Genomic DNA, 14509 nt, shown 5'->3' with positions numbered 1-14509 from the left:
CATGCTGAGCAACCGATGGCAATCAAACAAGGGCACATTTTGTCAGAGTCCAAAGCCAAGGCTGCACGGAATTGATTCGAGACGCACACAGCGGACCTCGTGGGACAGACAGTGGAGATTGGCAGTTTACGTGTGTAGACAGTATGCTATTTTTGCTGAGGAAAAGCAGGCAAGCAGGCAGCAGACACTGCGCCTTGAGCTTGAGCTGGAGGAGAGACGAAGATGAAATGAATGAATCCAAAATATCAAAAGAATCCAGAATCAAGAATCAATTGCAGCCAATCATTCGTCATTCTCAGTAGACGTTGGTATGAGATGCTAGCAAAAGCCATTTTTCATTTGGAAGCCAATCGTTTCGTGTAATATTAGTCGCTTCAGAGTCCAGATCCACACCGAGGACCGCGTACTAGTCGACCATTCCCGAGTCAAAATTCACTTATTTCACAATTCATGTTTGCTCCTCTACCAAACCTGTGAAACCCCAAGAGATTGTTGTTTGTTCTCAATAGCCTCGGCTGTACATCTGCAAGTGTCCGCGTCCGTGTGTGGCCGTCTGACTTGGCGCGCATAGGTGTTGTCGTTATTGTTTGTTATCGTCTGAAAACGAAACAGACCCACGCTCAGGGTGACAAGGTATCAAGTAGTTCAGGAAAGAATGGTTCCGCTCATCGCAGCCGCGGATCTCGACGCAAATCCGGCCTTTGCTAGGTTGTGGGAATTTGTCACGCGAGAGTTGGTGGCGGAGGATGCGTCGAGTTTGGGGAAGGAGAGGGAGAGGGAGAGGAACTGGAGGTGGAGAGCGACGAGGAAGACAGGTGGGAGGAGGAGCAGACGTGGGAAGGTCGATGGTCGAGATCAAGAACGAGATGATGATGAGGGAGATGAAGAAGAAGACGAGGAGGAGGATGATGGAGATGGAAAAGGAAATAAGAAAGAGAAACGACAAAGTTCAGATCTAAGCTTGGACCAACACCTCCACGCTCTCAGGGTCGCCAGGGCGAAGAGGCGCATACTCTGCGACGTGCTGGATGATGCTGGCGCCTATTTCGATGTCTCTGCTGTCAGTCAGAGTCAATCCCAAGACAAAATGACGCCCGAGGCCGATCCATCCCAGAGCCTTGGAGAGCTTGTCCGTGTCATTGCGGCGTATTTGCATGTCAATCTTATTGGCGTGGGATCTCTCCTGGGAGAGGGAGGAGAGGACGAAGAAGACCTTCTCTACGAGGATATCCTGCGCTTCAAGGCGAATATTGATCCTATTGCTAACGCAGTCTCTTCGCGCCTCGTTGAGATCGAATCGTCGCTCTGTGCGCTGTCGAACATTGCCCTTGAGCACAGTGACGGCAGTGAAGATGAACGCGAGGCCAGAGCTCAAAGCAATATGGGCCACAGCCTGTCTGGAAGTATCCAAACCCAACTATCCCGCCTCTCCGACCTCCGCGACAACCTCCTCCCCTCTTCTCTCACCACACTGTCCACGAATCTTCAGCAGCTCCTCACTCTCCAGCGCCAGCTCCTGCAGCTGCAGATCCAGCACCTCGAGACCTCCAAGCACGGCGTGCTTTCCCGCTACACAATGTCCAATATCGCCTTCCTGGACACCGTTGCGCAGACCATGGCGTTGAAGGCTCAAGTCCTGCTGCTGGAGGCGAGGATAGAGGTTGAATGCTCCCCGCAGGCGGAGAGGAGGAGGGAAGTCATCAGAGAGAAGATGGTGGAAGTGGAAAAGGAGGATGCCGAGTTGGATGACAGGATTAGTGTGCTGGAGGGCGTGTTGGCTGAATATGAGGCTGCTGATCCCGACGGGACGGTTATGCCGAGGCTGGGAAGAAGGTACAAAGAGATTGAAGAGGAGATGGAGGGGGTTAAGCGGGATATTGAGATGTTGCAGAGACAGGCAGCCAAGCGTTGAGGCCAGCCGAAGTACCAGCTGGAGAGGGATAGAATGTGGCGAGGCTGAAGTTCAGCCTTGTCTGTGAGGGTTTCTTGGCTTTTTCCGGTGCCAAGTCATCCCAATCACTGCACCTAATTGACATGCCTAGAATTCCTCACCCTCGACTTTATCGGCCAGCTTGTACTCTGGCGTCGCTACATCCAAAGCCGGTTCATTGGCTTCCTCTTCGTCTTCCACTTGTACTTCCACATCAAGGCATGGAGTGGACAGACAGCGAGAATTGAGATTCCGACCACTCGTGGCCATGCCAGTGGTGAGGGAACAACTTTTGGGCTGGCGAAATTCCGTCCATGGCCAATCACTTCCCCAGTCAGTTGGCTAGTCGTTCGGTCAGTCGCAGTTCCCCGGGCCAGCAAGGGGCTGAGCAGCGGGGCGCCTGCGACGAGTAGAGGAAGCCTCCTGCCTGCGACCTTGTGGTCAACTTCTGGCAACATCGAATCAGAGCCATGGCTCGAATGCGCCCGGTGGTGCAGGATACGAGGCACCTGGCCAAACACGGCACAGGCCTTGTCAATGCAGCATTTCTCTTCATCATGCGGCAGCCTCAGCGATTCAAGCTTCGTGGCCAGCTCGCTCCCTGAAATCTATAAAGCGACCATGGCGCACAATCCATCGAGTACCGGGACCTGGGTCGTCATCTGGTGTTTTCGCTAGAAGCTTTCACGTCTTGCACTTCCCAGTGACTCTCTTGCCGGAGTCTGGTGTCCTCTTGAGAGATATCGTTATCATCATGGCACATCCTCACAAAATCTCTATTGCCGACTGGCAGAAAAACAAGTCGACCATCTGTCGCCTCTATAAGGATGAGGATATGTCTATGAATCAGCTGATAGAGGTGATGTCCATGGGGCATGGCTTTCATGCAAGGTTGTTAAAGCTCCATAAGTTTTGACTTCAGCTCATTTCCTCAATAGCAAGTCTCAATATATGAGGCAGTTCAAGGTATGGCATGTCCAAAAGAACCGGAAGGGCAACTTCTGGAAAGACGTTAGCCTGAATCTCAAGAGCAAACACCTCACGGTTGATGATGTGGATATCTTCTTGGACGGGCAGCTTGTCCCAAGCAACAGACTGAAGAGGCAGATTTCTCGAAATGACCTTCCCACATTGAAACGAACAACCATTGTGCCTCGGATCCCAGCCGGGATATTCATTCGCCCGAGGATCCAAATACCGCGATCTCTCATCATCTCTTTGCCGTGGCACCAGATATGCGCTCAGCTCGAAATCGCCTTGTCAAGGAGGAAGGACCGTTCTCCGTCGCCACTGCCATCCGCTGTCCTGGATGTCACTGATGAGTGGTCTGGACTGAGGAGCAATTATTACTGGGAGGAAGAAGTCCCCAGTCTTCCACGCGAGATCGCCATGAATCAAGCTTGTCTTCCGTCCCTTGAGTTTCTGGATCAACGAACCTTACAGAAGGCTTCCAGGGACATCAACATCGTCGACGCAGGTATTGCCGGTGTATTGAATCTGTCAGATTGGTGCACTAGCTGGGAAGGTATCGCATCTACCATGGCTAAGATCGCCAGATTCATGCCCGAAAGACGGCCCGGGGAAATCGAAGACGTCGCCAATCAACTGATCGACCCCAACTCAACGAAGAGGATGCAAGTCTTCATGTCATTCGCGGCGCTCATGCTGGCCAATAACCTTCTGCACAAGCAAGAAGTTGACGCTTTCGTCATTGCTCTGGACGAAATCGCCGGGCCTAGTGCTTTTGACATGCTCCCTCTGAGGGACGACCCCAGCACTCGCGCCATCATCTCAGAACTTCTGTTTGCAGCCGTGAGGGTCGACAAGCCGGTGCTAGTGAAAAGCGCGATGAAGAAGGGGATAAGTGTGAATACCAGGTCTGTGGGCAAAGGTTCGAAAACTTTGATTCTGGAAGCAGTGGAATGGGGGAGGATTCGAATCGTTGAGATGCTCATTGATGCTGGTGCAGATATAACTCCAGGAAGAAGGGTCAGCTCAATTGGACATCAACGATATTGTCCATTGTTTAAAAATGAAGCTGAGTGCACTGCTTCGGAGTACTGCCAACGATCAGCGTTTTACTTTGAGTGCGAAATTGAATGGGCAAGAAATGAATGTGTCTTTAGCATCGCTGCAATGTCGCGTAAAGCTGATGAACTAATTCCGCTACTGCTCAAGTCTCCAGCTTCAATACTGGCTGGTCCGGTGATTGTGCAAGCAATATTTCACGGTGCCAGCAAGGAAACGGTCGAGATGCTTCTTCGGAAAGGTGCGGCAGCGAACGAATGTGGCCTATTCAGACATGATATCTGTGAGGAGGATCATCAGAGATCAACAGCCCTTGGCGCAGCGGTTTCCAACGGTGATATTGAGATGGCGAGACTCCTTCTCGACTATGGTGCGAATCCAAATGGTCCGATAGATGGCAGACATAAGAGAGTTCTGGAATCAATGACTGAGTGGTTTTACCATTCGCCACTCGTCGTTGCTGCTGAGTGTAAGAATTTGGACATGGTTCAGCTACTGGTCGAACGTGGCGCAGATCCAAACTGGTCGGCTTTGGACATTATCGGAAAGAGAAACGGGATGCAGATTATTCGAAGCGAGGACGGCCCTCTTACTCGATTTCTTTACTACTTACCCTTACAGGCCGCGACAAGCCTTGAAGACCCTGCCATGACGCAGTACCTCCTGAGCAAGGGAGCAGCCACGAACCCAGGACACGGAATACCTCCTTTATCAATTGCAGCATATCATGGGCGAGATGCGACTGTTGACTTGTTGATCAGGTCGGGTGCTATGATCAACGCAGTCGATGCAGAAATGTCAGCCCTTGAAGGAGCAGTGTGTTCAGGAAGTGAGACCCTAGTGCAGCGGATGATCTCTGCCGGAGCAGATTTGGATCGATGTCTCTCTGCGAGATCCGGAAGCACCGCCCTTCAACGAGCTGCTGCACAAGGATTCGGTGCCATTTTCGACATCTTGCGAAGGGCTGGAGCAAGACTCGACTCCTCCTCGACCCCAAACCATGCGACGACAATTCTTCAAGGATTCGTCAAACACCATGACTACGAGCGGTCACTTGAGCTACTGAAAGAGGGAGTGTCTCCAAAAGGCAAGTGCAAGGATGGTTCCTCGCCGCTGATAGCAGCCACTCAGGGTCAAGATTTGAGGCTCATGTCTCTGTTGCTTGAATACAACGCAGATGCCAATGATGCATATCCATCATCTCTACGAGATACGGAAGTTAAGACTCTATCTAATAACCATGGGATAGGAGACATGCTGCAATCGAGGCTAGTCGCAAGACCTCCGGTCCAATGGGCAGTTGCTATGGGCAACTTGGATGCCGTGACCTGTCTGTGCAATGCCGGGGCTGACGTGAACAAAAGGGGCAATTATGTGTTCAGTGGATCGTCAGATGGCTTGACTGCCTTACATCTGGCCGTTGTATTGAAACAAACGAGCATTGTTGAATTTTTATTGGGTCACGGGGCCGAGGTCAACACTATCTTCAACCAAAGTCTCGATTCAGTCTTAACGCCAATAGTCATTTCAGTTGCAAACTCGGATTTTGAGATTACGAATATTTTGCTCCAGCATGGGGCGGATCCATACCTGGGCCAACTTGACAACAGCGAGGACCAGGAGGAGGAGGAGCGACGGAGATGCGATAAGAGGCTTGCTCTTGAGCAAGCATGTTACTCGGGAGATGTCGAGATGACCCGCTTTCTGATATCGTCTGGGGTCGATGTCCATGTCGGATATCCTTTGGTTTTCACTTTCCAGACAGAGCTTTCAGACATGGAGCAACGAGAGGAAATAATGGAGCTGCTGCTCGCCAAGGGCGTGGACATAAACCATCGGCATTCCCTCATAAACACTCCTTTGCAGGCCGCACTCTGGCATGGCTGCTACAATCGTTATTTTACTCCGTTAACGCATGGGGCAGGGTCTGTTCCTGCCGACTCTGTTCGTGCAGTAGCACTTCGGTGTGCTCGCAGACTCATTGAGCTGGATGCTGATATCAATGCTCTGCCGGGTGAATCTTACGGGAGGACTGCGCTTCAAGCTGTTGTTGAGATTGGCGATGTCGAATTTGTCCGTGATTTGTTGTCAAGAGGAGCAGAAGTGAACGCTCCAGCGGCGCCACACCGCGGAGTCACAGCCCTCCAGGCAGCTGCAATCACGGGGTCCTTGCGTATTGCACAAATTCTTCTGGAACATGGCGCTGAGATTGATGCGGATCCAAGTCCCATGGAAGGCAGACGAGCAATTGACGGAGCAGCAGAACGGGGACACATCGACATGGTGAAATTGCTCTTGGATAACTACAACGGGCCCAGGACTATCTCGAATGTCTGCGAAAGTGCTATGGAGTACGCGAAAGGGAACAAGCAGTGGTATATGATGGAATTTTTGGAAGCTTACATACCGCCGCAAGGATGAAAAATCCGAGCCCAGCCTATCACTGTTGATCAAAAAGTGGAATGTGTGCTGCACGACAAGAAGGTGGCATTGTTCGGGGAGTAGCGCGTCGCCGTTGAGCGGGAGGGGGATGCTGAGGAAATGTTGTTAAAGAAAAGGATATCGCTTCATTGAAAACGAAGGCGCATCTATCTATTGTCTTACCGAAAGCCTACCACTTCGCAGGTCGAGGAGGATACTGTTCCAGGCCATGCCGACTTTTTGCGGGATGTCTCGCTGGTGGTCTTCATCGAGCTTGGAGGAGTCGCGTACTTGTACACAGAGAGCCGGGGGAAATGACTACGAGCAATGAGATCCGGTTTTCAGTCTGGTTAGGTTGATCGGGCGTTTGGGAGAAGGTGGCTTCTTATTTGGCACAGGAAATTTCAATCATTGATGATAGACAATTCTTTACCCGTAGTGTATGTCCATGTCTCTATTCATGGTAGTATTCGTCATAGTCATGGTCATGGCTCTGCATCGTTGTCATCTCACACTCATCTTCACTCTAATACACATCCCACATGCGTCTCTTCCCTTCCTCTTCCCCAGCACGTCCTCCCTGTATATGTCGGCCTCCACGCATTACCAATTCATCAATCACTCACTCAATCCACCACCCTCGCCGCCCGCGGCCACACCCTCTTATATAGCGCCACAGCCACAGCGTCGAGCGGACCGATCCGCCCGTCAAAGGTGGCCTTGAAATACCCATGCGTCCCCAGCGGTTCCTTTATGAAACCCTGCCGGCCCCTCCGCGTGAATAGCGGCAAGGCCGAGAACCACGCCACATCAGCCCGGTTGAAGAACATGTACCGCACCGTCACGAGTTTCTTGTGGATCTTGTACGGGTGGCCCGTGAGGATGAGGCGTTTGGCGATCACGCGTGTGGAGGACGGGGGGAGGGTTGTGGCTGTGCCGAGTAGGCGGAGAGAGGAGGATGGGGATGAGGAAGGAAGTGCGGAATGGGTTTGTAAGTCGATTAACGCGGGCGCTGTTGTGTCCATGTTGCCGTCGGTCTCGATACCTGCAGCTCCGTCTGATGACTCGCGAGGGGATTGTCGTTGAAACACTAAAACTGGCACAGAGCCCCAGGTCAGTGGACCTGTAAAGGTCGCGATCGCGGTCCGGCCCGGGTGCAGGAAGCGGTCGAATTTATGCACGTCGTTCGGCGTCTGGCCTGCTGCCGAGAAGACCGGGTTGATGAGTAGTCGCCGGTGGCCGATCTGGACGATCAGTTCGTCCTTGGACTTGATGGGCTCTTCAAGGTCCGAGCGCAGCGTCACGTTCAGGTTGATCACGGCGTGTTTGTGCTCGTGCCTCAGCAGCGAGAACATGGACGACGGCTGCGGCGCGCTCGACTGCAACGAAACCGGCACGTCGCGCAGCTCGATATCGACTCTCGTGCCGGCCAGCACGGCTCCCGCCAACGACTCCTTCGTCACGCTGTTGTACGCTTTCCGGTACTCGGGCACCTGCAGCAGCCGCTTGTATTCGGCCGGCTCGTGGGCCGCGTCCTCGGCGTGGTTCCACTCGCTCGTCCGCAGATTCTTCAGCCCGCGGTACTTGGCCAGCCGCTCGCGCGCGACCATGTCCGGGTGCAGCTCGATCTCGTCTGGGAACTCCAGGTCCTCTTCGGCTTCCTTCTTCCTGCGGCTGGCGCGGAATTCTGCGAGCTGACGCGCTTCTTCTTCCTCTTCGAGGGGCGCGTCGTTATCGTTGTCATTGTCGTCGTCGATGTTCATTTCCGATTGTGGGTATTCGGAGGGTGCTTTCCCTTCGATCGTGCTGCCGCCGTCTTCGGCGTTGGTGAGAACCATCCCGCCACCTTCTCCGGCGGTTGCTGACTCCTGCTCTGCTTCCATGGCTACGTCGCCGTCCCGGTCTTCGTCGTCGGTCGTGTCGGATTCCGAGTCCGAGACGTCATCCAGGAACCAGGCTGCTTGGTAGTTGGACGTCCCTGGGGGAAGCTTCTTCGGCGGAGGAGGTATGTGAGAGTTGTCATCAGAGAAATAGTGATGGTCGTCAAGGAGAACCCCTTTATGCTCGGTGGTGGCCACAGTGCTTGCCGCATCCTGCATGTCGGCCTCTTCCGGTGCCAGCTCTGCAAGATCGTCTTGGTCCGCCGTGGGTTTCCACTCCTTGATGGGCTCCTCTGCGTCCATCTCCTCCGCCTTCCTCTTTTGCCCCTGGCGAGGCACCTGTCGGACCGCGGAAATCCGGAAATCTCCCCAGCCTGGCACATGCACCAGACGATCCGGATTCAGTGCTTTCCCACGAACCGTCCCGCATAGCGTCACGTTGGTGGTCGCTTTTGTTTCGTCCACCTGAGTACTCCAATTGACTTGCTCAACCAGCATCCAGCTCCTGTCATCCCGCCATCGGATCCCTCGCGTCGAAGCTGTGCAGATCCGTCGGACCAGGTTGGAGCAGTCTGACTTGCTGTCCAGGCTGGACAATTTGTCAAGAGCGGGGAAATAGCGGCCCAGAGCCATGTTCATCTCTGTCAAATGTCGCATCCTCTTCGGCGCGGGGACTCTCTGATCCAGGTTGTGTACGAGAGCGGTTACATTGGTGATGCCTTGGCCTTCAAGCGATCTCAGAAATAGATCCTCCTCTTCGCCGTACTTTTGCTCCGCATCAAGAACGAAAATCACCCAATCTGCAAGCTTGCAGATGTCCAGCGCGTTGAGGAGGTCGAATTTGGCAGGTAGATAGAGGAGGTTGCGGCGGAAGCGGTCAACCCGGACAGGGACCGTACCAGAGGAGACATTGGGATCCGAGACGTCGACACTTTCATTCAGTGTTCTGATGGCCGAGTATGGGTCGACGTCACTCGAAAGCGGCACGACTGCAATGTGTTTTGGTGCTCCGTCGGCACCTTGGAATATAATCTCTTCCCCCTCCTTCTTCTCCTTGTGGTGCATGCGCAGTTGCTTGGCTTGGTTGCGTCGGGCCAGTTTCGACATGACTTGTTGGTGAGGAGTCTTTCGCTGGCCCTTCTCTGGCCGTTGAATCTCGACTTTACCTGCAATAGAGTTAGTAAGAGGTCTGTCACATGAAAAGTTTTGAATGCTCACCCTTTGCCTGGTCCTTCAAGGCGCTCTTGGAGGCAAACCGTGACTTGAAGGGTTTATGGTCGACTTTTGTCGTGCTTCTGTGGTGATGGACAGAAGTAGTGGTGTGTGCCATTGCGGCATTATTTCCCGTGCCTCCTGCTTTGAATCTGTAAGGCAGTGACATACCAGGGTCCTGTCCAGAGCCGGGCTGTTTCAACACTGGAAGTGCAAAATAGTGTCCCAGAAATTTATTTTCTTTCCGCTGTTGTGTGGGGAATCCATGGATGTTGGTTACGTAAGAATCGACCCCTCAGACACTAAGCCTTTTCTGGCAGACGAGGCTGCGCTGCTTCAAGGAGCTTAGAAGCTTCGGAGCTGCGCCTTCTACCAAGGGACTTTTTGACAACGTGAAGTTCCCTGCATGCCTTGTCACTAGCTGCAGCTCTAGCTGGAAAGTCCTGCGTCGGGGCTTCAAAGTGCTCAACAGCCGTTCCCGCCGAGATATCTCTGACATCGTATGCAAGCCCGGAGATGGCCAGGGGGGCGAAAGCACCGACCGGCAGCCCGAGTTACGCGCTCCACCTCATCTGCTTGTTGCATTGGAAAGGCCATCTACAACTCGAGCGGCATGCGAATCAAGCATCATCGGTTCCGGCAATGGCTCAGATTAGCCCTGCGCCTCAGCATGGCTCGGCTTCCACACAGAAAAGCGGTGAAGTAGCAGAATAGGCTGCGAAAGGTGAGGCTCTTTCGAAACGAAACATTTACCCTCACAGGACTCTACGCAAGCTTCTGTTGAGCATGCCGTCAGAAGTAGTGCCCAAGGGCGGAGTCGATACAAGAAAAGCGAAGCTTATATTCGACTCGTCACACACCCCGGCTTTGGCTTTGTAAGAGTCCACCCACCCTCTCGCGTTTGCACTCTCCCTTTCTCCTGAAGTATCCGCTGGGAACTCTGAGTCGGCGGCTCTTCGGCGCTAGATGAGCACGGTGTCGGGCCAGCCTGACCCTCCTCTACTCGTTTCTCAACTTTACTTGAGCTTCCTAGATAATCGAGAGAGAACGTCAATCACACGAGAGGTTTCCTTCCATTATCTCTCCCGGGCAAGGTCCTTCTCTCGATATTGGTGTAATGCTCATCGACAATATTAAGAAGGTTTTCGCCTCAGCCTCAGCCACGTCCATGTCTTCGAGCTGATGAGCACGCACTTCATCTGAACCCAACTTATTTCCCCGACCTCCGGAACGGGGTCCAAGCGAATCCAGCGATACTTCAGTAGAGGAGGCGGACTTATCAACATCCTCATTGCCAATTTGCCTGGATCGAAAATCATCAAAGAGCGAACTGCTGGGAGCAGGAGACCATATGGAATCCTCTGAGCACAGAGAGCCAAGTCCCCCGCTTTTCGTCTACGACGCCTTACTCCAAGCCGATCGTGACATCCGGCTACTCGACCTCGAATGGAGGGAAGACAAAAATATGCTACATGGGCGCTTGAAGCCCGTACGGTTGAAACATGCCGGACGGTTGAAAGAAAACCTAGGGTACGAAGCGCTATCTTACACCTGGAACGGTGAAACACCATCAATACCAATCATCTGCAATGGAAAGTCCCTAATGATAACGGAATCGCTGAATCTGGCTCTGGAAACAATGTGCAAATTATCGTCGCCGCGCCGCTTATGGGTTGACGCTGTCTGCATCAATCAAGCTGACGATGACGAGAAAGCCCAGCAAATACCCCAGATTTATTCGATATATCATGCCTCAACTCAGCTCGTTATCTGGCTGGGCCCTTCTACGGAAGCCACCAATCGGGCCATGGACATGTTAGGACAGCTTCTCGTAAAGTTCATTCCAGTCCTGAACCAGTTCTCGCCTTCTAGTCCATTTTTCCAAACTTTGGAAAGACTCGGTCTCCCTCCCGGATGCGATGTTATTTGGAAAGGGTTGTTGGACATCCTCACTCGAAAATGGCATTCGCGGCTGTGGACTTTGCAAGAATATATCGCTGCCCAAAAAGCCACCGTGTACTGTGGCTCCAGATCGGCCAACCTGAAGGTTCTACAATGGCTCAACAGCCACTTGTTTCGCATGGGCTTAACCCGAATGATGTTGACTTTAAGAGAGTGGGAGAAGGGGACTGCCCGCTTGAGTTTCCAGATATTCGACTGTTCCTCCTTGGTGCTTCTCACTGAAATGATTCGGGGTCGGGAGTGCAGCGAACCAGTTGACAAGATTTACGGCGTCAAAGCGCTTTGCGATTCTCTCAAGTCTGTGAAAGTGGATTATTCAGAAGCCAGCCGAAAGCAATACTGGAATCTATACATTGAGGTTGGTCATCTGTTGCTGCTAGAGGCGCCGAATATAATGCCTTTAAGCATGATCTCGACGAGCTCGAGATGCCTGCACCTGCCATCTTGGTGCATCGACTTCAACTCGCTCCCACGTCGAGATCTCATATGGGATGGTTTCGACGCTGGTGGCCCTTCCCTCCAAGGGTTCGTGTCGCCGCATGTGGCCAGCTCGTGGGACAAGCGACGGATCTACCTGCGAGGATTCGCGGTCGATTTTGTTGTCCATATTTCGCAACCTTTTCCGAACGTCGATCCCAACAATGAATCGAGCCTAGACTCGGCCCGAGTGTTGGAATGGCTCGAGCATTGCTCAGAGTTAGTCGACCCTCACAGTAAGCAAGTGAGCCACAAGTCAGATATCTCTCCTGAGGCATTCCTCCGAGCCATATTTTGCAAACACAAGACCACGAACGGTTTCGACATCCATGAGCTGACACGGCAATATCGCCTTGCCACTTTGGGTCTCGAGATCGCATCCAGCGGTCGGTTACTGGGCAACGAACGGCTACAAAGCCAGCTAGATCGCGCTCATGCCGTCGAAAATATTGATTTCATAACCACCACATGCCACGAGCGTTGCTTCGGCGTTACCAGTCAGGGACGCTTGGGACTGGTCCCTGCAGAGGTCCGGGAGAACGATCTGCTATGCGTGTTTCGAGGCGCCAAAGTTCCTTTTGTCCTACGCCCGCACCGAGACTCAGACAGGTATGAATTGATTGGTGAAGCATATGTCCATGGAATCATGCACGGAGAGCTTTTCCACAACGGGAGACTCCAAGACGAGGCCGACAGCAAGGTATTTGAAATTGTTTAAGTGGGGATGCCCCGAAGAATTTGAGATCATGACTTCGAACGCTCCAAGGCAAACTACGGAAATGTACACCTCCTCCACAGGCACACCCAACCAAAGTGATCTTACGCTAGAGCAGATCTAGGGGGGTGCTATGCTGCTGGGACGCCACGAGTGGAAGATGCCTACAAATGCCCAAGGTCATATTCACAGCGTCTAGCTCATCAACAGGGCAGGCTCACGATATGGGGCCCACAGTGTTTTGAGCGTGTGCGTGTCCACCAAGCCAACAGATGCAGCAGTAAGGCCCGGAGACGCGAAGCCCCTCTGGTCATACAGCTGATTCACGACTGACAATGCTCAGAAATCGTGGACGAGATCCCCTCGAGTTGATGGAAGGCCAGCTTTGACCCCCGCTTCGGGAACAGAAAGATCACCATGAGGAAAGGGAGTCTTCTCAAGCAACGCATATATATATGGGTAAGCAGTTACCATACCACTCTTGAAACCTTCCTCAGCATGATCAAGTGGACTGGGATTTCAAGGGTGCGAGGTCATTCTATCGTCACAACATGGATCAGTCACCCATTCCACATCCGACCGTCGCCTCCTACTGCCTTCTCAATCCTTCCTGATTCAACAGCCACCTCATCGCTTCCATCATCTTGGGACCCAGCCGTGGTCGCGAGTACTCTGTCGCATAGATGGTCCACGCAGCATGGCCCAGATCGGGAAACACGTCACACCGCGTCGGTACACCGTTCTCCCTCAACGCCATTTCATAGACGAGGCCGTCGTCCCTCAGAACATCCAATCCGCCTACGTGTATGTAAACCGGGGGCAGTCCCACGTGAGGAGTCCTGCTGTTGAAGGGTGAGAATAGGGGAGATCTGACGTCCGGGGCGAGGGTGCGGATAATATTCTGGATCGTATCGCGATTCAATGATGGGCTGTTCTTGTTGTCCTCCATCGAGGTCCATTCCTTTTTGTACTTGGCGGGGACGATCTCCTTGACGAGCAAGAGTGGTATGGACACGAATGCCCCTGTGAGTGGTGGCGTGAGCCCTCGATCCTGCGCCAACTGCGTCAAAACAGCTGCCATTGTCCCTCCAGCTGAGACTCCGCCGACCACGAAGCCCTGTTGAGGATTCGCGCCAAATTCCCATGCGTGTTGGGACAGCCACACCAGGGTATCCCATGCGTCTTGCATCGGAGTCGGAAATGGGTATTCAGGGGCAAGTCGATACGTTGCAGAGACCACCACGGCATTGAACTCAAGTGCAAAGTCTCGCGCCGGGCGGGTCATGTAATCGACACTGCCGTTCGAGAACCCTCCTCCGTGGAAGAGGACGATGAATGGACGGCCCATATTGCCGCTGTTCCCAGCAGCTGAAGTGCCGGCATCAACGTCTCCCCAGGCGGAAGCTTGTGTCGGGACCATGAACCTGTGTCGCACGACCTTCAGCTCGCCTCGGTGGCCATCGGGGAGAGGCACAACGGTATAGAATTCTTCGAGGTCGTTGTGGAGAGGACCAAGGGTCGCGACGAGCTGCCTTTCTGCCTGTCGACGTGCGAGGCGGAAGTGATCGAGGCTGGCGGGTGTGGGCTGCTGTCTGTGGAACATCGTGAACTGACTATCTCTTTTGGTTCTCGTTTTGATTTGATTCTCGGTGTTGGGATGGTCGGTGAATCACTCTGTACCGCTGTGTGTTAAACAAAGAAGACCAGAATGCAGCACAACAATGGCGGAATTGGACCACTGTTTAAATAGGACCTGTCTCTCGTCTCTCTCTTTCCCTTTCAGCCTCGAATGCCCCGATTCCGCGTCATCTCAAGTGATAGTGCCGGATTAGGAAACAGCCCCCAAGTTGCGATTTGCTGGGTGTCTGAGGCCTCCTGCGCCAC

The 14509-nt window shown here is 53.1% G+C and overlaps 5 protein-coding genes across 5 annotated transcripts; 3 read left to right on the top strand and 2 right to left on the bottom strand.

Annotated features, from left to right (window-relative positions):
- Positions 1-655: 655 nt before the first annotated feature.
- Z520_08027 (uncharacterized protein) lies at positions 656-1912 on the top strand (the record flags this gene model as incomplete). The annotated part of the gene is made up of 1 exon (XM_016778524.1): positions 656-1912. The coding sequence occupies one exon, from the start codon at positions 656-658 to the stop codon at positions 1910-1912; it is 1257 nt and encodes a 418-aa protein (XP_016630372.1).
- Positions 1913-2684: 772 nt separating this feature from the next.
- Z520_08026 (uncharacterized protein) lies at positions 2685-6379 on the top strand (the record flags this gene model as incomplete). Its single annotated transcript, XM_016778523.1, has 2 exons — positions 2685-2767; positions 2869-6379. The coding sequence occupies 2 exons, from the start codon at positions 2685-2687 to the stop codon at positions 6377-6379; spliced, it is 3594 nt and encodes a 1197-aa protein (XP_016630371.1).
- Positions 6380-7005: 626 nt separating this feature from the next.
- On the bottom strand, positions 7006-9589 carry Z520_08025 (uncharacterized protein; the record flags this gene model as incomplete). The annotated part of the gene is made up of 2 exons (XM_016778522.1): positions 7006-9425; positions 9478-9589. 2 exons carry the CDS (start codon positions 9587-9589, stop codon positions 7006-7008), a joined length of 2532 nt encoding a protein of 843 aa, XP_016630370.1.
- Positions 9590-10822: 1233 nt separating this feature from the next.
- Z520_08024 (uncharacterized protein) lies at positions 10823-12628 on the top strand (the record flags this gene model as incomplete). Its single annotated transcript, XM_016778521.1, has 1 exon — positions 10823-12628. The coding sequence occupies one exon, from the start codon at positions 10823-10825 to the stop codon at positions 12626-12628; it is 1806 nt and encodes a 601-aa protein (XP_016630369.1).
- Positions 12629-13214: 586 nt separating this feature from the next.
- Positions 13215-14228, bottom strand: Z520_08023 (uncharacterized protein; the record flags this gene model as incomplete). The annotated part of the gene is made up of 1 exon (XM_016778520.1): positions 13215-14228. The coding sequence occupies one exon, from the start codon at positions 14226-14228 to the stop codon at positions 13215-13217; it is 1014 nt and encodes a 337-aa protein (XP_016630368.1).
- Positions 14229-14509: the final 281 nt, after the last annotated feature.

This window comes from Fonsecaea multimorphosa (assembly GCF_000836435.1).
Source record: "Fonsecaea multimorphosa CBS 102226 unplaced genomic scaffold supercont1.17, whole genome shotgun sequence".
Taxonomy (NCBI): domain Eukaryota; kingdom Fungi; phylum Ascomycota; class Eurotiomycetes; order Chaetothyriales; family Herpotrichiellaceae; genus Fonsecaea; species Fonsecaea multimorphosa.
Note: the sequence above shows the minus strand (reverse complement) of the source record. Positions and strands in the feature narration are given on the sequence as shown.